Source organism: Lichenostomus cassidix, chromosome 4 (assembly GCF_008360975.1).
Source record: "Lichenostomus cassidix isolate B80296 chromosome 4, HeHo_3.0, whole genome shotgun sequence".
NCBI classification, from domain to species: Eukaryota; Metazoa; Chordata; class Aves; order Passeriformes; family Meliphagidae; genus Lichenostomus; species Lichenostomus cassidix.
Genome location: NC_139484.1, coordinates 30,145,430 through 30,167,969, shown reverse-complemented (window position 1 = coordinate 30,167,969; position 22,540 = coordinate 30,145,430). Strand labels below are relative to the sequence as shown.

Genomic DNA, 22,540 nt, shown 5'->3' with positions numbered 1-22,540 from the left:
TGTTGAATGATTTAGCTTTCCATGCAAAGATACTAGAAATGAGTTTCAAGCTTGATTTTGTACTGAGTTCTGTCTGCCTGAAGGATTTCCAGTTCCATAACAGTTGCATTGCTTTCATCTCTGCAGATCTGTATTGATAGTGCATGACCACCTTCTGCTAAATCATCCTCTAGAAATCAAATTTTAATAAGATGAAGACATCATATTATTACAAAAGCTTTGTTTTAACAGGCTAACACTAGTTAAATTTTTTTTTTTGCTAAAATGGACATTAAAGACGTAATGTTTTTTGTCTCCAAATATGGAAGTATAGTGTAGTCCAGTGCAGAAAATACATAAAGAGATGCTAAATGATTTCTTTATAATACCTTCTTTGTTTCTCTTACCTTTTAAACACAAAGATATAGTAGAGGTGCATGTTGGGTATATATGAGATAAACCTTGAAAAACTTTCAGCTGGCTCTTGGAGTTTCCAGTAGCAATATCACTTCTGTACTAAGAGTTTTGCTAAAGGACCCTCTGCATTTTTGACAGTGCACTGAATGCCACAGGTATGAATTGTTCTGCAGGTAAAACTACCCCTACATGTGCTGCAATCAATTGTAGTGCACAAAGCCTTAAAATCTCTGGATTTCTTTTATGTCCCGTCTTACATGACTTCTTCACTGTAATTTTCTGACTGAAAGTCTTAGCAGTAATGCTTTTCAAAATGGTCTTGGGCAGCACAGTCTTTTAAGAACTTAGAATATGACTGATGACCTTCATAAATGTTTGAATTGCTATATTTATAACATACTCTGCTGTGTGAGGAATTAAAAAAATAAAGTCTGTACAAATAGCAAAACAATGCAAACAGCAAATTAAAGCATTTCAGGGTAGGTATTTCTAAAGATTAGTGTAGTAGTTTTATCTTCTTTCCACCTCTTGAAAAATGATCAGGCTGGGGATATTTTTTTCATTCTGAATAATACCTAAAATGAGCGAGAGCTGTTTAACACATACTGTATCCATAGAGTCTATTTATTCAGACTGAATTCCACATGGACCATGGATAATCTTTTTCCCAAATGTTTACTAGTATCTGCTCTTAAAATGTGCTGCGCAATATAAACTGAAGGAACCATAAAGAAAAGGGGCATAATAAAATTAAGCCTTGCTTTACAGCAAAGTCTAACTTAAGATCAAGAAGTGAAAGTTTCAAATGGTTTGGATTTTAAAGAATTTTTCCTATTGAGGACATGTATCCCATGCATTTAAAAGCATATGAAGAGCCGTGGCTACTATTAGAAAATGAGCTTCAAGTAGGTTTAATACATAGCATTGAAACTAATGCTTTTAATGGAGATGAAAGGGAATCCAGGTTCATTTCACTGTTTTGTTGAAGTTATCTTCTTGCACTTGTAACCACTCTGTGCCATGCACAGTCTGGAAAATCAGGGTAATACTGCTCTGTTTCCCTGTCCCTTCCTATCTCAGCTGGTATGTACAGCTTTTCAAGACAGACTGACTGATACTGTGTGGGCATGTGTGTGGTCTCCAGCACTAACAAAGCTAATTTTGGATGTAGCTTGTTGTAAGTGCTGTTGTAATAAAATTGAAAACAAATTGGAAGTGCTGGGTTTGAGCATTTATATGTGATGAGTTTTTACATTCACTTGAGTTTCTGTTGTTGCTGTAGATCCTATTTATAGTTACACTTCCTGTTGATGTTTGCTTGCATTTAAGAATTATGTTTTTCAAAACTTTTCTAAATCAGTTCCCATAGGAAAAAGGAGACAACTATTTTTAGTGGCAGAATTGGAAAGATTACAGATTAGAAAATACTAATATTTCTTCTCCCAAACCTCCCAAACATGTAATATTTTAAAAATACTTTTTTTAATTTATAAAGTAAATAAATAACTTTTTTATCTCTTGGTAGATATAAATATCTCCAGCTGGGCAAACCTTTTCCTGGTCTCCTGGTTTGCTGTGTGTGCTTGCTTCCTGGTCTCTCTCAGCATTCAGTCTTACTGCATGTCTTTTCTACTGACATTTTTCATGCATAGCAAGTTGTACTTTTCCAAGGAGACTTGAAATTCCTTCTATCCCCCACCATTTAATCATGTGTTTGTTAAAACCTGGGAGAGTGGCTTTCAAAGGCCTTTCCCTTCCTGAGTTTTGTTATCATTCAGGAATGCCCATTTTGCTGGTTCATTATGAAAGAAGAGTGAACCTGATGCTGTGGCCTTCCACAAGCTGTACCTGGAAAATGGATCCATCACTGTATACCATTAGGCTTTGTTTCTACTTCAAAAATTTTCAATATCTATCTACAGCATTTTGCACAGAGGGACTTGTGAGTGGAGGTTGTGAAAACCACTTCCCCGTTAAATGAGGGAAGAGAAAAATGTAAATTAATTGTAAATCATTCAAAGTGAAAAAAAATGGGAATGAAATTAACTATAGGCTAGAGTATTTAAAACTTCTAAAGCACCTTCTGCTGGAAATTTGATATCCTTTCCTCTTTACATCTTTGCACCTCCAGAAAAAAATCCTAATTCTGGATTAATATGTTAAATATATTAATAATATTGGTTATGGGAAGAGACTAGAATTTTCTTTCCTTAAGTGATGTTTTTTCTGTCTGAGGTGACTCCAGTCACTCAAGCTTGAGAACAGAGACAGAGAGCAATCCTTGACTAGAGTCTGTATGTTGTGCGATATTTACTTCCTGTATAATAATTTTATTAGGAAAAAAACACAAATGTGAAAAAAATATCAATAGGACGAGCTTGGTATGTATTTTATCCATAAGAGAAAAGAAGGATGTTGCTGTAATAACTTAAACTGCTAATTGTCATAATGCAGAGCTCTTTGTTAATTTTTGAATGACTGGAATATGTATTTGTCTCATGAATATGCAATGTCCTAATGATCCTATTTATTTCAGGAGAAAGAAAGCAGATCATATTATTAACAGTCCATTATAAAATAATTCTAACAGGTTTATGTATTTAGTATAGATGGAATTCCTTTCATATTCAGGTCAGCAGGGGCTTTAATATAAATTGCAGTGTAGCCAAGACTTTACCTGTGGACATTGGAATAAATGCTTATTGAAGCACTCTAGAATAATTAGATCTTTGAGCATGTGCTAACAGCAAAAAGTTACCTCATCTAACATTTAGCAAAAGGAATTCTTTGTCTTGGCTAAAATGTAGTATTTATCTAGTTTTAAAAGATATTGAGAAGTTCAGGACCAAGACTGCCTTCCAAAAGAATTTTGTCTGAAAACAGATCTCAATAGAGGTTACTTTTAATGCAAGAAGATTTACTGTGCAGGAAAAAAACAACCAAACAACCAGCCAACCAACCAAACAAAAAACCCACCAATAAACCCCACCAAAAAAACACCCCTGTTTCACTGCCATTCTCTTCTTTGAACGGAAGCCAGAGCACTAGGCAAAGGGCTGGCAGAATACTTGAAGGTTATAAAATATAAGCTTGTAAAGTAAAAGTAGAAATTAATTTTTCTTTCTCGATGCAATTTGGAATCAAAAAAGGTTTGTAACTTTCTGATTAGTCATTATTATCTTCTGCAAGACATGAAGTCACATAGCTGTTTGGAAACTTTATTAAATCTGTTACTGCAGTTCCATGCTCTGTCCCCCATCGATGTCTTCCCCCCTCATACCCCTCTGTCCTCCATTTCTTTTTCTTCCTTTTGTCCTTCCCTGTTGGGACAGCTGCCAAAACTGGGGCTTCCTGAAGATCAATTAGAAAGCTTTTTCTTCTCTGCTCACTTCATCTCTGCTCAGTCCTTAACATACTGTGAAAGGCAGAAAGACCTTTAGCCAGCAGTCAAACAGTGTATGATATTCAGTGCCTAAGGTAACAGTACAAGTTTGAACTCAAAATAGTAACTGAATAAAAAAGGAACAGGTTAAATTGTAGGATTTAAAACAAATAAATACAGTTCTATACATTCATCTTGAGTTGTGTGAACTAGAACTTTTTCACATGCCTTTCCAAGTGTGTGTGTAAGTATGTGTCAGAGGGAGGAGTAATGTAAACATCTAATATTTCTCTTACATGTTTCTACTTCATTACTTTATATCCATATAATACTTTATAAATTGTATTTGTTACATTTTCTAACTTTGGTTAACATGTAGCTGCAAATTAGCAGATTTCTAGTTAGAAGTTGAATTTATGCTGTGATAGTTGACAGATCACATGTGTATATTGTGTGGGTGTGTGCACTATGGGTAGTGCTCATCTCTTACTAAAACCTGAAGATCTTACTTTTCTTACTAAAACCTGAAGATCATGTCAAGACTTAAAATAGATAGCTGTATCAAAGGAGCAACTGAAAATGGAAAAATCCACAGAAGATCTGTCTCAGGAAATGTATCCCAGAAAAGCCACAGACCATGCTGCTTAGGAAAGCTCTCTTAGGAGATACAGCTAGTCAGTATTGTTTTCCTTAGTACTGGAAAATTTGATGATGAAAGCAAACCCTGTGTGCTTCAAAAACATTTCTTGTGCTACTTGGGGGACAGTATTTGGGAAGAATAGACTGCTTGCTTAGGTAGGTTGAAAATTGGCTGGATGGCCAGGCTTGGAGGCTCAGCTAGCTGGTGGCAGGTGGTGATGGGCAGTGAGGAGTCTGGGCTTGTTTTGTCTGAGGAAGAGAAGGCTGGGAGGCAGCCATAGCAGGGCCACAGTTGTCTGAAGAGCACTTGCAAGGGATGGCCAAGTTAAACTCTTCCTGGTAGAAGGAACAGGGTATAACACCAGAACAAATCCTGAAAAAAAAAGCCACCACCAGAAAGAAAAAAAAACCAAATCCAACACCAAACCCAGCAAAACCACCCCCTCCCCCCAAAATAGCCAAACAAAAAAACCTTCACAAAAGCAACAAAAAAATCATGGCTAAAAACTTGCAGCTTGAGACAATCAAACTGGACATTAGGAAAAGTATCTTATATAGAGTGGTAATGCAGCACTGGAACAAGTTATCCCAAGGCACTGTGGAATTTCCATCTGTGAGGGGCTTTGAGCATTGTCTAGAAAATGCCAACTCTCCAGTGAATGTGCTGCTCTGGTGTGAGTGGGAACTGTAGCCTAAGCAGAGCTGGGACTGGAGGTCTCCAGCAGTCTCTGCATAGCAGCATTTGTATGATTTTGAGTGGCTTTGCTCTGATAGCCATTTTATGTGCAAACAATATAGAACAGAGGTATTTGTCTTCAATTTTCTGCCAATAACAGATGATTTTCCAGTTTTCCTTTTGTGCCTGGCAAAAGAGTTAAATTTCTTTTGACTGTTGTATTCAGATAATAGCTAAGAAGTGCCTGGAGGCAACTGAATCAGACAGGAGAGAAAGGTACCCCTGTATGCCTTGAGTTACTACTTTTGAAAGCAGGCTTACTGCTTCTTAAAAGTCTGGTGAAAGAGGAAGAAAAAACATGTTACGTTACATTTCAAAGAATTTCTTCTACAAAGTCTCAGTTTCTGTACAGATGGGTGTGTTGTAAAAATTATATGGGAATGCTGTCAGGATATCCTTTCAATTAATTATAAAACCCTGCTTCCCTCTGAAGTTCTGTGGTAATGATCAATTAGTTACTGTCATCTTTTGTTTCTGTTTTAAAACAGAAAATTCATAAACTGAAACATTGCTGTTGATCTGAAAAATCTCTGTTTATTGGTAAATAATTGAATTTGGCTTTATTTTTTTAAGCAGTGATAGTGACACATGAGCTAATGTTGTTTCTGAAGTCCTAAAAGTTGTTTTTCATAATTTAGAACTATTTGGTTAATTTCAATTAATTTCATAATTGAAATTAACCAAATAATATATATATTGAGATTGTGTGATTAGCAGTAATGTTGTGAAATAAGTGTAGTTTTAGGAAAAGGATTTAAAAATTAATTTTACCAGTACTGTGTGACCTTTTAAGTGACTTAGTGCTGAGGTCATTATTCCACCTAGGGTGCTCCTCTCTTCTTTTGCAGTTCCTTGTCTGTCTCCTGAACTGCATGCAATTTGTCTGAGTTTTAACCATGACCCTTGCTAAAATGTAGAGATTACAATGTACTAAGAAAGAGGTATTTGCTATATTTAAAAAGTGTCAGTGCTGATCTTTGTGAAATGTGTTGTGCCCATGGGGGAAGAGACTTACTTTGAAGTAGGCAGGAATGAGCTTGTCTAGTCGGTGGGTTTAATTTCAGTTTACAGTGGCATCTGCTGATCTGTTTGGTGATACTGTGGTTTTTCATCTGCATTGCTACGTTGGTGGAAGGGTTAGGCACTGCTGTGCTTCCAGAATGCCTGGAATCTTGTAATTTTCCGGGGCAGACCTTCTGCATTGATGGATATATAAATCTGGTGATAGCATCTTGTACCACATCAAAGACGACTGTGGCGACTCATTCTTCAACTTCAGGCTATGTTAATGTGTGCTGTCCTTCCCTAATAAGAGTAACCATGTCACATCTCTGGGTCAGCTCAGGGATTTTTCCTGTCTAGTTTGACTCATTCCCAGGGCTTTCTCCTGAAGGGGATCTCAGTTGCTCATCATCTGCTGAAGCTTTTTACTGAAGATGCAAATACATTGTTTTGGTCCTTGTCTGTCCCCATTTTCCTAGTGTGGTATTGTTGTCTCCTGGCTGGGATGGTGCCTTGTCTACCTCAGTCCTTGCCTAAACTGATGCTTCAGAGTTATTCAATGCTGTTTGTACAGTAATACTTTTTTTTTTTTTTTTTTTTTTTGACAATGGAGGGGCATGAAGGTGAGGGTGAGGAGGATGGTTGTTCATAGAAAGGCAGACAGACCACAAAAGATATGTGTGTAGCTTTGGAGTTCTACAGCTGACTGCTCTAAATCTGAGTGAGCTTGTTGCTGTCTTTTAAGTGTAACTTGGACTTATTTATACCTAAAATAAAGTCAGGAATTGCCAAGTGATTCCACAAAGAAGAGAGACGGTAGTCTCAGCCAGGTACAGGTAGCTGTGCTTTTCACAGAGTCTGCTCAAAAGAAATTTTCAGAACATGCACGAACTCCATAGGAAAAGGCTACCTTTTCAAGGTACACTGGTACAATTTGTGTAGAACAGATAAAAAGGAATATTGCAGCTTATCTGAAGAGAAATAACAAGCTTCATTCTCCAGTGATAGCAATTACTTGCCTTTGTAGTCATACAAAATAATTCTTTTGTAAGAGAAGAAATTCCACTGTGTGAAAGCAAATATTTGAAATGGAGTAAGTGGTGTGTGTGAGAATTTGATACATTCTTGTAACACTGTTATGTCTAAAGCAAATAGATATTTTTCCATTACAAATTGAGGAGCTTGAAGGTACTGGAGATGCAGTTTGCTAAATTAGTAGATATCATCTCATCCCTTTCCTCCTTTTTATTGATTTCTCATTTGATATGCCTGGACCCTTTACAGTCCTTACTTGCAGTGCTGTTGTTATCAGTGCCCTGATGATGCAAAAGAAAACATTTTTTAATATGTTGTGAAATATATAATGGTTTGTAATCCTGTTTTGGTTTTTGAAGAGAAAACGTACCACTAAGTATAGTGTCATCAGATACCACACTTTGACATGTTTATCTGAAATGGTGGTCCTTTGAATGTTTTGGAAATAGCACTCTGGTGTACTAATCTCTGGGAAAGTAATTTTTATTATTGTTGGCTCCTGTGTTTAGCATGCAGCTCTCAGCTGACAGACTGTACATTATAGAAAAATGCTTGTGACTCAGCTAACAAAAACCCAATGAAGTATCTAAATTAGGAACACTGGTTTTGTGCCTTTTTTTCCTTGTTACTGCATGCTGTCCTCTCTTACTGCAGTCAGTCCTTTGCAAGCGTGTGTGGATACTGGCAAGAACAAACTCCATTAGTTTTATATAAGCAACTGTTCTGCTTAAAAGAAAATTTATCATTTTTATACCACAAGTAGAAGGCAAAAGTCCAGAAGAAGAGAAGGCAAAAGTTCATCAGACTTTAAATTTATATTTAAGTATAGATTAATTCTTTTAAAATAGCAATGCAGTCTCTCTGGCCTTCTTTTCTGACTCTACATTCATTGACCTTTATTTGTGGCTATAATGAGGTACAATTTCAATGTGTATTTTCATACTAGACTGAAGTATGTATGTCTTTTATAACTTCAAATGAATGTTCATCATAATGCTTGCTATAAAAAAAGTCAGAAAAATAAGGTAAAATATGTAACTGTGAAAAACAATGAATAGCTGAAAAGAAAGTAAGGGTAACTCTCCAGTACAAAACTACAACTTTATTTTGTTACAAAAGTTATGAATAGGTACCTCACAGAATTCCTCTAATTTGCTGAGTGAAATATTAATCTCACCATACACAGGTTTTAGAAAAAGATGAAAATAATAAAAGTCATGTGCTATAGCTAAAAGAGATGTTTTTCATTTGATATGCTTATGGCAATAAATTTTGTAGTTTGGAGATCTCGTCATGGTATGTCACTATGTTAATATGTATGCAGATTAGGTAAACACTGGGTTTTTTTTTTTCAGCTAAATACCCAATATGGGCTGATTCCAGCAGCTGAATATGCATTCTTGTGCATATTGGACACTTGAGAATGCGGTTTCTTGAGTTACTGTGAAGATAATTCTTGAGTCTCTAAAAGTCATGGCTGCTGCTCGCCAAATGAGTCCTTTTCTTTTGGTTAACTCCTCATAGTTATGAATCCGTAACCTGAAGAGATTATTTCAGTAGCTTCATTGTTACTGTGGGCTTTAAAAATCAAGCACAGTTGCCTTATTTCTTTTGAATTAATGTCCTGACATATTGTGGAACATTCATTTAGTTGTACATGTATTAAATCTAACAATGGTGTGAGCAATTTTGAGCAATGCCCTTGGTTGAGGTTCTGCTGTAAATGCCCAATTTGTCACGCTTGGTGTCTTTCCCAGTTTTCCCAAGCATGTCCCCCTTTCACTCTGTAGGGACAACTTTGCTCTGACACAGCCCTCAAGGAGGCAGTCATCAAAAGCCCTGTCACTGCACCCAATGAATGTAGGACAATCTCCATGAACAAGTGACAAATTTGAACCATCCTTTTTGTGGAAGGTGTGAGCAGAGCTCTCCCTGTAGCTTTGTGAGATCTCTGCAATCTCCAGTAATCAAGAACTGAAACCATCAGCAGGCTGCAGGATGCTATAGGATGTGGCCCTAGGGCTGGTGAACTTCAGAAGTCCAGTCTTGTAGTCAGGAATTTGCAGTCACATTTCTCTTACCTTTACCTGCTTTCCAAACACCAGTTGAAACTTGGGTTTGAATAACTTTGTGCCACCAAAGTAATAGTTAAGACTCTTGTGTTGTTGTTACTTTGGACTTTCCAAGCAGGAATTCTTGCAAGATGGAGAAAAGCAATCAAGACAAAAGTGTCTCTACTGTGCATACAGTACAAACACTTCTGGAAAAGGAGAAGGATTGAATATTGATGACTCTCTTTTCTGTCCTTGTTATAGGTGTGCAGGATCCTCACCATGAGAAGATAATTACTGTGACTACTAATGGAAGTATTCACAGCCCCAAGTTTCCACACACGTATCCACGCAACACTGTGCTAGTGTGGAGATTAGTAGCACTTGATGAAAACGTATGGATACAGCTTACTTTTGATGAAAGATTTGGGCTTGAGGACCCAGAAGATGACATTTGCAAGTAAGTTGCTTTCCCTTTCACTCAAGAAATTCTGAAAGGAAGTGTTTAGGGATGAAAAATATGTGTTGCTTGAGTTTTGCAAAAATTGACACTTGCAGGTTAATTTATTTATAAAATGCATTTTAAAAAGATTTGGTTAATGGTTTTCTTTTATAGGGCTAGAGGAGGTTTTCATGTCTGAAAGCTCTGGGGTGCTCTCATTTTTACTTCTGTATTCAGTATCTAGGCCATAGATATCCTACAACTCAAAAATGTGATCTATTTAATCTCCCTCTCAAGTAAAAGCTTTGACATCTGGGAAAATATTCTTGACAGAATGTTAGAATTATGAATGTAATTTTTACAGAGAAAATTTTGGTAAGTTACCTGAAGCAGAATTCAGGGCATGACACAAAGCACTACATCCCTGTTCAAGACACCCCCACACACTGCTCCACAATATTTTAATGGTCCTAAATTGTCAAGTTATCTATGAAAAACAGCACTTAAAATACTGTGCTAATTGACACTCTTCAGCATTCTTGGTACTGTTTTTCCCCCTAATTTTAGTAAATATCTGCTTGCTCAGTCACTGGCAAAGGTTTCTATAGGACTTGAGGAATCTGTTTCCTTCCATGATTCTCAGCTGAAGGCTTTGTGATTTGGGAGAGAAGCAATTGTGATATAACATCAGCATGGATGTAGTTCTGAACCAAGCCACGTGGTTGATAATGTTTGGATATATTGTGAGGCAGTGGGACTGACATATATATTTCCTGTGGGAGGGTGAAAGAGGAGAGATCCTAAACTCTTGTATCCTGTATCTATCTGTCATTGTAGCAACACATCATAAAAAATCCTGATGTGTGAATGGTGGTACATTGTGTGGACTCTTTGTTAAATTAAATAGCAGATAAAAGATGTCATTTGAATGGCATATTCTCCTTTGATGCCTTCCTGGAGAGGAACTTCACACAAAATTTTTCTTTCAAAGTAGTTTTTTATTTGTTTTGTTTTCTGTTTTGAGTTTTATTTTTGTGTACCTCATATACACACTTGACTTCATTCTTGCTTTTGGTTTCGCTAATTAACTGATAATCCATTGGTTTTACATCTTGTACCAACTTTTGATAATAAATTTGAATTTTTAGAGGTTATTTTTGCACTTGTCCTTAATTTAGGAGGTGTTTATAACAGAGGGATAAAGATATTTTTTCATAATTCTAAAGGGATTAATTACCAAGGCCATGTCAGTACTATACTAAGTACCATAAATGTTTACTTGAATGAGTGCATTCCCTTTGCACAATCATTCTTTTCCTTAAGTGAAAACTTAGCTTGCTTTTTCTTTTCTTTGCATGTGGCAGAGTGAAGTGGCAAGTGAAAGAAAATCCAGGTAGGGTGACTCATTCATCCACTTGCAAAAAGAGAAGTAAGATAAGTTAAAACATTTCATAATATTATAACTAGAATAGAATTTTAATTGGAGTACATTTGTTTTAAGTAAACAGTGTGGTAAATACAAAAGTACTGACAAATTAAAAAGCAGTAATAAGTCACTCATAATCTTCACTCGGTTGTAATCTTATCATGCTTGTATTTGTGCAGGTATACCAGGAAGTTGTATGAATGCAATTCCTGATATGTGTCCTACTGAGAAAACACGGGGTTTTTTGCTTGGAAGATAAAAAAGAGAGTTGTATTTCTCTCTGAAAAAAGATTTATATTTTTGATTTTAACCAAAAGGAAAAAACATAGCAAGGATTCCTCTGAAATTTAATTTCAGTAACAAGTTCAGAAAAGAAAGAGAAATTGCACCTTGTTTGATGTGAAAGGACTATAAATAACTAACAAGTTGAGGAAATAACTAAAACACAGAAAGATTAAATATGTAAAATAATTCTGCACAGGCCAAATAAGTTACCAGTTGCCAGAGTAATCTCTTGTAATAAGTTATGTGTTGCATTTCTTACCTATTAAAGTTCCTAATGAAATTATTTATACTTCTTCCAATACTTTCTGTAGAAAAATTAAGGGTTTTTTATTGACTACATCTCAGAGTATTTATTACTATGCTGTGTTTCTGCCACCTTGAAACACACAAATCAGTATTGTTGATGTAGAGTGCTCAACGATTTCCCCAAAGGCAAGTTTGTATGACAAGGGACAGAATGAAATATCACATGAAGTTTAATCTATTGCAACTCTATGCCTTTAGTTCTGACATACAACTGAAACTAAGTAAAAACTGCAGCCAAGGAAACATTAGACTTTCTGTGCAACAGTGTACAGTGTGTACCAGGATATCTTCTCCCTTCTCTAGTGTGTGAGATGACCTCACGAGTTACCTGCCGTGGTCATTGTCACGGTTTTCTGTTCCTCTACTTGTTCCTTAAGCTGCTCATTCTGGGTAATGCCAGAGCTTTCTCCATCATTGCTGTAGACTCTGGCGCCCTGCAGTGTAAGCTCACAGGGCCAGTGAGAGAATATGCTGGGCTACATCAGCTTAAGATAATTTAGCAGTTTTTCAGTCTCATAGTAATATTACTCATTCAAATATTGCTTATACTTTGGAGAAAAATCTAACTCAAACATACCCAGTTGTACAAGTGTTTTTTGCTTAACTTAGTTCTGTAACAGGAATACAATGGTAGTGGTGAATAAAAAATGTCATAGATGTATCCTGAAGCCATGGCAAGTTTTTTCCTGTGTCTGGCTGACCTCCACATTCGGATTTCTTCAAAGTCAGTTCTGACTTTTCAAGCTATTCAGTGAAGTCTTTTCATCTAGAGCAAATATCACATTGTACAGGTTTATTGCAGGTCCCAGTCTAGCCTCTACTTCAAATATTTTCCCAAATGCAAATCAAAATCACCCTGCATGGCTTTTTTTTTTCCTCTGTTTTTACTTGCCATTCATTTTACTGTATTTACTAATGTAATGAATTTGCATTACAACAAATTCAGTGCTTAAGGCCAGCCCTCCTGACTAAGCCTCTCCTGTAATGGCATTAATGTGCATGTTGTGCTAATTCCCAGCAGTCTTAAGCATGGTTGCTATGTATATTTTAGAAACAAAGTTTAAACTGTGGGTTTTTTAGAATGAAATTCTCGTACTTTGCCTGTATTTTATCAGGTGGTTTGTTTCCAGGTTTTACTGTTGTGATGTACTTTAAATTCATAAATTCATGCAGGTCATGTTTGCATTCCATAAAAGACAGTCTAGGTTTTTTTGGTTTTGTTTTTGTTTTTTTGGATTTTGGGTGGTTTTTTGGGGTTTTTTTGGTTTTTGGTTTTTTGTTTGTTTGGTTTTGTTTTTTGTTTTGTTTTGGGTTTTTTGTTTTACGATAGTTCTACTTCATCTGCACTTGATCCTTCCTATGGACAGAATGTTAAGAATCCCACTGTGTCCTTTCTGAAGTGAACACAATCTCCACTTTATTTGGCAACTAGATCTGTGCATACATCTAGAAGAGATTTAGGTTTTTCGTTGACAGTAGTCAACCAAAAGTCTACAATATTGTAGTAATTTTAGATTCATACACTTTGTTTGATTTCAGTTGTGACTTGCAAAAGAAAAAAGTTATGGGCAAAAAAAAAATCCCCCTGCAAACTAACCAAACAGAAAGGAGAAGTATGTAACTCCTGGGTGTTTTGTGCAGTACTGTTTATGTGGTAGAAGTGTCACTGAATTTCTAGCAAACACAGGCATTGTGGATTTGGATTGCATATGCCTGTCCTTTCTGGTGAAACAAAAATGCAGTTTTTCTGCTGTTGATAAGGTAGCTGATATGCCAGGTCATTATTTTCATGATGCTGGCCCCTCAATGCTGTTTTAATCATGAAACCACTACATTTCTGTGCCAGACAGCTCCTATCATGAGGGAGCTGCCATAATTCTTCTTGACCAGAAACTGATTTTTGTTCAGCTGTTGCTTGTTGTTCAAATTTGTTACTTTCTGTCGATAAGAACATGAAGTGATAACAGCTTTATGATGAACTCTTCTGTGACAGGAAGGCACAGATTTAGCTTTCTTGCAGGAAGAACATGGATGCTACAGTTGCCCTTAAAGGGAGTCTGATGATGTGAGTTGGTTGTGCATTGAAGCATTGAAGCACAAGGCTGCAACAGGGAAGGAAAAGGCAAGAGTTTTTCTTCCAGTGGTAGCATGTGTCAGAGTTGCTCTCTCCCTGTGCATGGAGTGGCTCTGTTCATCCTAGTAGTGGCTGCAGCTGTTCTTTCTAATCATCAGATGATTACAGTCTGACTTTTATTATATATAATAAAACACAGAAATGTGTCACAAATCCAAAGTGCAATCATTGTAGATAAGGTGATAAGGATAAAATACACGAGTAAAAGGCTGTGGAACTAACTGATAGTAGAATAGTAAATACCATTTCACCAACATCTTCATATTAGGATGGTTACACTAATCTCCAACACTCTTTAGTTCTCTAAAAATTTAAATTATCAACTATGGTTTGTCTTCTTGTTTGTTTTGGTGGGGAGTGAGGCTTTTAGCAGCTGCAGATGTGAATGTGTTCATTTACGTGGATAAGTAAAGCAATAATCCATACTGTCTTGAAAAAATTTAAAAGCTTGTCCACTTGATATGTGGAATATGTAGAACTTTTTCCTGCAGAAAATTAGTTAAGCTGAAGGCAGCTGTCAGTGCTGACTTAGAGTAAAATCTATATGACTTGTTTTTCCTCTTCATGTCAAATTCAATAGTTAATTTTTAATGCTGGGAATGTTCATCCTCTGAGGATTCCTAGGATGATGCTTTATTATTCAGTGCTACATGTATTAAATTCACTACCTCCCCTTTCCCTAAGTGTTAGGCTACTTGCCTTCACTTCAGATCTGTTGTGACTGAGCTATTGCCTTCCATTCATGGAACATCAAGATTCTGCGGTAGAAACTGTAATCCAGACTGCTTTAACAGTCATATATGTTCCTAATGAATGCATTGTTAGGAATCTGTTGATAGGAATTAAAAAATTAGAAGGTTTGCCTTAGTCTGACAGCACTGAAACAAGTGTATTAAAGAGGAAGCACACAAGAGACTGTCTTTTGTCTGGGGCTATGAAGAGGGAAAATATTTGCTTAGTAGTATTTTTTTTTGCATAATTTGTTTCAAATGGATGCTAGACAGTGATAATTTATAGTAAATACAATAAAAAGACTAAACATTTTGTTAAGTAATTTTCCAAAGAGATCTTTCTGTGTAATATAAGACACAATGAGTTACTTGTACCATGTGGAGCTTCCTTGCTTGTTATTACTACAAATCTGTACATCTAGTAGGTGGAGTAAAATATGGATGCATAACTGTGACTCTCTAATGCCTTAATAAAAAAGACAACAGAAATTTTCCTTCTGTTTGGCTCCTTTTTATGGAAGCACCTGGCAACATCGAGGGAGTGCATGCATGAAAGGATAATATCAGCATCATTTTCTTCTAGACAGAAGAAATTCCACATCACACCCTCCTCCTGGGGGAAAAAAAAAGTTTATTATTCTTGTTTTACCTTGAGTGCTTTGTAGAGTCAATATTGGTGTATGTGTGAAGACCACACTAATATCAAGCACAGATTCATGAAAGAAATATAACTCTTCACATAGAGTGAGTATTAGTTCTGGGGCTTTTGAGGGCAACAAGTTCCTTATCTAGTTCCCAAGAAAATTGTTTTATGGACACAACTGATGGGCTGTCTTTATTATCAGACAGTGTTAAATGCATCTCATGGACTGTGATTGCAGAGGATGAAGGTATCTCCTGAGTAAGTACAAAGTTCAAGTTGGCTTTGAATAACTGGATAAAGACCTTTGAGTGAGCTCTGTATTTCAAGTGGAGGTGGTGCAGACAATGTTCATGGTGACTCATGTTGCTAAGTAGCTGGGCTGCTGGGATTTTTACTTCTTCCACACATACTTCTGAAGATGAAGGGGTTGCTGCTGCCACCTTTATTTGAAAATTCAGAAAAGAGAGAGTCCTCAAAAACTTTAAAGCTTCAACCTGGATAAAATCCCGAAATATTCAGTACCAAAACCCATAGAATCTTGAAAGTGGAAATGAAAGTTATAGTGAAGACTAATACTTAAAACTTTTCTTACAGCTATTGCTTTTGAATTTCAGTGTGTTCAGTTTTAGCCACCTGTTTTTTTATGAGATGAAGTTGAACAAGGGCAAGTGCTGATTCTGCAGCTGAGATGGGGCAGCTCTGGGGTACAGACAGACTGGGGAATGAGAGGCTGGAGAGCAGCACTGCAGAAAGGGACCTGGGACTCCTGGTCGATGGCAAGTTGAATCTGAGTCATTGTGCCCTGGCAGCCAGGAGGGACAAGTGTGTCCTGGGGGCATCAGGCACAGCATTGCCAGCCGGGCAAGGGAGGGAATTGTCCTGCTCTGCTCTGCTCTGCTCTGCTCTGCTCTGCTCTGCTCTGGGGCAGCCTCACCTCGAGTGCTGGGGGCAGTTTTGGGTGCCGCAATATAAAAATAATTAAGCTGTTAGAGGGTGTCCAGAGGAGGGCAGTGAGGATGGTGAAGGACCTTGAGCAGAAGCCCTTTGAGGAGCAGTTGAGGTCACTTGGTTTGTTCAGCCTGGAGAAGACGAGACTGAGGGGAAACCTCATTGCAGTCTGCAACTTCGTCGTGAGGGGAAGAAGAGGGGCAGGCACTGATTTCTTTTCTGTGGTGACAGTGACAGGACCTGAGGGAATGGCCTGAAGTTGTGTCAGGAGAGGTTTAGGTTGGATATTAGGAAAAAGTTCTTTACCCACAGGGTGGTTGGTGACTGGCACAGGCTCCCCAGGGCAGAACAGCACCAGCCTGACAGAGTTCAAGAAGCATTTGGACAATGGAGTCAGGCACATGGTGTGACTCTTGGGAATGGTGATGTGCAGGGCCAGGATTTGGACTCGATGGTTTTTGTGGGTCCCTTCCAACTCAGAATATTCTGTGAGATTCAACACATATGAGTGGGCTGGGCTCTGTTTAGGTGGCTCTACATATCAGTGATACTAAAGTGCCTCATAATTGGCTGTAACTTCTTCTGCAAAAGTGAAACCATAAGTAAGTTAAAATTTATTATAGCTCTATTCTATGACTCAGATCCATTTGGAAAGGAATGATTCATTAATATACAGTATTATAAAAAGCATATGAACTTTCATTCCTCAATGGAAAATATTTCATTTTTTTCCCAACACATAAATTACTTTGTAATCATTTTTATTCAAAGTCTGAAAGGGGGATATATAATTTAAATGGCTGGGATGAGTGCTAGCATTCAAGTGCCTTAGTTTAATTGAAATACTGATGGCAGAGAATTAGTGTGAAGTAGCTAATTTAATCTGAAGTTCTTTGTAGCAGCATTGATGTTTTATCAGTGGCAGTAATGTGGTGTATTAGGAACAGTGTGTAGAAGAAGACATAAAACTTGTGTAACACAGGCTGGTGGCATGTTTGTGGAATGCTTTTTTATGGTTTTGGTTTTTAATTGTTCAATCTATTTGCAAGACAACTGAAAAGTAGTACCAGTACAAATGGTTTTTGTATGTTTGAATGCTGAATGGATATAAATGGAGGATGAGAGTTGGGGATGGGGATCAAGATTTGTAAGAAGTTTGATTGTTCTTTTATATGTAAAGAAATAAGTTTTATGCTACAAAGGTTATTTCTCTCTCGTGAGTTGAAATGTAACAATATTATTTCAATTTGAATGAATACAGAAGAAGCCAGTAGACTTATGCTTCCTGCTTTCTTAGTGTTTTGAAGAAGCAAAGAGTGGGTTTTTTGCATTAAAACAAATATCTGGATCTGTTTCTTCTCTATTCAGATTTCATTAAACAAAACTGTAGTGGGGCTTTTTTGTTTTGTTGTTGGATTTTGGTGGTTTGGTTTTCTGGGTTTTTTTGGCTTTTTTAAAGAAGTATCTTTATTTTGGATATTGCATAATTCCAGAAAAAAACATTATTCTTTGACTGCCACGTAATTCAAACATTAACTCATCTTTCAGCTGCTCCCATCCTATTGGTTTAGCTACTGTCCACTGTTCACACTGTGGCAGATGTGTGTCCAGAAGTATAACCTTTCTTTTGGCTTCTCTACTGCTTATTAAAAGTTGCTTAATACCATTCTCATGATAAGAGATTTGTAAGTGTGACAAAGCAGATATCCCAGGCAATAAATGAAGATAAAAAACATATCAGAAAAGTAAAGTGTGGTATGATTATAATGGAGGCTACTCTGTAACGCACATTTCCTAAGCTTCAAGAAGAGTAAACTCTTCTGTTCTTCAGGAAGAGCTTATAGCCACAACATTTTATTCTTTTAAGCAAATCAGAATGCAACATAAGAAGGGAAAAGGGAAGGAGATGCTTCTCTGAGGGGAGTGGGAGGACAGCAGAGCACAGGTGATGTGATCAGGACATGCTGCACAAACTTAAGAGACTGCATTTTTGCCCACCCACTTTTCCCTCAATTTCAGTAAATGCAGCATTCCTTTTTACTATCCACTGTTGCTGGAGGACAATACAGTAGATATTATTTTGGAAGTAATTTGAAACCTATTTTTACAGCCCAGATGAGTGTGTAGGAGAGTGATTGCTGATGAGTGGACAGTTGACATAATCCCTTACTACTTTTTCGCACCAGAGACTACAGTCATTGACTTGAAAAAAAAATTAGGCTCCTTAAAATTTCTTCCTGGTCCTCTCAGTCTCAAGCAAGCTGTTTGAATAAAGTAAACTGTTTCCCCAGTATCAAAATATTTTTGTAAATGGTCCTAATCCTAATTTATTGCTTCTAAAATTGTTTTATATTACCGTAGTTGGCAGAGTTTCTAATGTTGGAGACTGAAGTTATTTTCTTTGAATGTGAGTGTGGAACTGCTGGGTCTTGCTTGTGTCTCGGGTGCTCTGGGAACCCTTGTTATTGATGGAGTTCCTCTGCTCCCACCCCACCACTTATTAAAATGTGGAAGTAGATTTCTGCTTTCAAGGGGCAGAAAAACATACTGTGAGCCATCGCTACCTGAGCTCAGGGATACAGACAGGCCCTGTAGCCACCTACATTGTGGCCTAATTTAGGTCTTGATGTCAAGACAAATGCAAGCTGCAGTCTGGCCCAGCAACATAATTTAAAATTATCCCACACAATGTCTCAGTAGGCCAGTTTAAACACAACACACACTCCCTACCTGATGTTTTCTGATTACCCAAAGTCTAAGTACGGTTATGACAATAGATGCAATATTAGTCATATTGAGTCTATATTAGACTCAACAATAGAAAACAGACAATATTCCTGTTTAATAGTTTAAACAGGAATAGCAGGCATTCCAACTGTCCTATTCCTAGATGGACAGTGTGTTTCTTCACATGTTATGCAGCTTTTCTTTTTTAACTTTCTTTTTTAACTTTCTCCCCTTGTCCTCTTCCTTTCTTCTCTCCCTCTCACTAAATGCTGAGGTTGCTTCTTTAAGTGAATCATCAACATTTTAACGGAGCATGTTGCTCACGTGCAACTGTAGTTAGCATTACCAGCAAATATTGTCAGTCAAACAAGTTAGTAACAAGCCAGTCTTCCACTTGATGCTGCTCTGTTAGGGTAAAGTAGAAGTAAAACGTAATGCAATTTACATTAATCTGTTCTCAGCTGATCATTGGGACATCTGAGAAGATGCCTGTGCATCAGAAACTGTGAAAAGAAAGATGCATTATTATCAAAAATATTAGATGGTCATGTGGGAACACTATAGGAGTTTTATAAGGTAAAATTAATAGATCATCTCATTTTCTGACAGTAGCATGGGAAGAGGGAGACCAGCATTGTAGCACCAATTATTAAGATGTATCTCTTCAGACTAGCCTTTGATTCATACACTCTGTCTGGACTAAAAGTAGATTTGCATAAGTTCATGACTATCAATTTACAACTAGTAAAACTGAAGTGAGAGGAGACTTCTTAAACTACTTAAGTGAAAAATGTTCTCCTGCTAGGAGTGGGAATACACTTCTTTTCTGGCTCATGCAGACTGCTCAGTTACATTTTAGGGTTTTTTCAATTTCTGTTTGAGTAGCAATTACTAGACTGTCCTGAAGCAGAATATCAGACTTAGTGACTGCTGATGTCTCCTGGATTGGTAAATCCTGTGTGCAGATGTAGCTGCCAGGAGGCCACATGTTACTGTATTGCTGAGCTAAAAATTTATGGTGTTTTCATTTAAATAAACATAGAGCCCCAGCCTCCATTGAAGTAGGGAGGGAAAGGGAAGATGGAAAACTTACCCAGGCATGGAATGGTGTTCTAATATCAAAGGCTGCTTGAGGGGAAGAGAAGCTGCCTGAGCAGCCCTGGGTGAATCTTCACATTGCTAAAAATGCCCCTTATGCTCTTTATGTTTTTTTTTCCCCAAAACTAGACTTTTTAATATTGTTAGGAAATTGCTTAGCCAGTAGTTCGCACATCATTGGCTGGAGCCATTGCTGCATTCCAGGATTTATATCCTGGAATGTCTTGGGGTATGCATAAAGAAGAAATTACTCTTTGGGATGCTAGAGTAAATATTTCAAATGCTGCTTGAAAAACAATGTAAAAAGTGTGATTATGGATTCACAGAAACTGGAAAAGATACACTGACCACTGTGAACAGTGTGAGTAGAGGAAGAAATTTTATAGTGGGTTGGAGAAAGAGTTTCTCATTTACAGCCAAGGCTGTAAAGCACTAAGGTCTGTTAGTGTTTTTGGTTTTCTACAAAACATTGATCTGTACAGTAGGAACATGTGATTTATTATGGTCCCTGTAATTCCCAAGATAAAATATACCAGACTTTATAGAGGAGTCCTGGGAAAAAGTTGGTAAGGCATTTAGTTCTCCAAAATCTGGAATGTGTAGTACTGTACAGTGCAAGATACTTACTAAGCTGATTTGCTCTCTGAGGAGAGACAGTGGCTGCATTTTTATGAAGGCAAAAGTGTTTTGGAGAGTATAGTGTCCAGTGCAGCAGGACCCTGAACTCTGGTGGTCATTTCCACGTGATGTTTTATTGTAAGATGATAATAATAAAAATAATAGTAATGCAGGTAATCCTTTGCATGGCAGGAGACAAGGACAGATTATAGTCATATTACTGCACAAAAAAGTAAGAATCCTTTTACTGTTTTTGTTACATGCGTTATTATTTTAATTCATAACTTGTGCAGAATACTAAAGAGATCTGTGGTCCACATATGCAGTGAAAAGCACAAAGTAGACAACTGGAGGTGAAACTTTACAAGAAAAGGTTTTACATAGTTGTTACCTATTTTTTAGTCCTTGTAAAATAATCTTTCCAAATAACTTCTAATTTTGTGGAAAATCATTTTATTTACTGTAATTTATATAACTACAGAACAATCAGAAGTCAGAAAGGAAAAAGATAAGTGTAGCATATTAACTGTGAGTGTCGGAAATCTGTGGAACGTTCATCTCAACAAAACTTCATTCTTTGAATTTTAAGATGAAGGCCAGATGAAATCCATGGAGTGGGGCATCATTTGCAGGCTGGTTTGTATGTGTACTTTTTTTCCAAGCTCACCAATTTTCTCAAATTCATCTTTGATATATAGTAATGGTAGTGATGGTATGACATGTCATGCACTTTTTTGATTTATACTTCTGTCATAACATGCCATTTTTGGACCATAATCCATATTTTTAAAAAGCTAAATACAGTTGTTATCCTGACTGGCATTAGGAATACTGTCATTCTGTAATACAATGGAGATAAGTACAGGGAGCTCCTAAGAAATTTGACAATCGGTCTTTTAAAATGAAGAGCTTGGGAAACCATCTTCTTTCCTTACCTCCAGGTCTGATCTGCAGGATTATACTGTCTCTTTCTATAAGATTCTTATTCAAATGCTTGAAATGCTGTATCAATATAAGCTGTACAGCTATAAATTAGTTTGTAGCAGAGTCTGAATTCTGTGGTTCTGTATTGCTGAAAATACTTGCTTACATGCTTAATGAGTATCTATTACTTGTCAGCAGTTTAATATATGCTAAAATACTTGCAAGCTTGCTGTCTGAGCCTAGAATAGTTTTTGTTTTAGAGGCTGAAGTACGTTTACCAATATATCTAATTTGCAATTTCTCATTCCTGTGGAAAATTAATGTCCCTTCGTCCCCACAAAGCAGATGTCACTTTCAGAGGCTACTGGATATTTGTGTACTTATGGTGGAGATACGTAAGTTCTTACAAGTTCACCTCGGTACCACTCATGATGATTTATTTCCTAGAGTTGCTTGTGTGCCAGCTTCCTAATCATCAGGGAAATGAGATGTTTTTAGCAATAAGCAATTTCTTAACTGGCACTGAAGTAAACTTGACACAAAGGGGAGTTCTGGGGAGAAAAGACACATTTTCTTGAGTTTCTTATTTTTGCATGCAGTGTCGAAATGCATTCACCAAGGGACAAAAGCTGCTTTGCAAAATGTATGTTTCTCAGCTTCACATGATACCTCCACTTTTCATCAGATCCATAGAAAATAGAAATATATTTTCTGGTAGACTGAAGTGTGGTAATGCAAATTTAATTTCTCTGTATCAACCAACCAGTGCATCCTTTCCATGAAAAGAGTTTGAATGTTTGAAGAGTAGAATTTGGGGGTTTGAACTCTGTCTGTTTTTTCCTTTTCACTTGTAATGTGGTAAGTGTATATTTGTGATCAAAGTGGCTTACAGTGAATGAAAAGGAAGAGAATTGAAATCTAAGGATTAAACTTTTTTTCCATGTATCCTAAATAACAAGGTAGAAATACAGAGAGAGTTGTGCAGTTGTGTTAGAAGCCTCAGGCTGTTACTAATCA

At 37.0% G+C, this 22,540-nt stretch overlaps 1 protein-coding gene across 1 annotated transcript in view; it reads left to right on the top strand.

Moving 5' to 3' along the window:
• The window catches only part of PDGFC (platelet derived growth factor C), a 122,438-nt gene that overhangs the window by 59,422 nt on the left and 40,476 nt on the right, over positions 1 to 22,540 (top strand). The window contains exon 2 of the mRNA XM_085058573.1: positions 9,506 to 9,701. Coding sequence (XP_084914699.1) covers positions 9,506 to 9,701 — 196 coding nt within the window. The remainder of the gene's footprint in view (positions 1 to 9,505; positions 9,702 to 22,540) is intronic.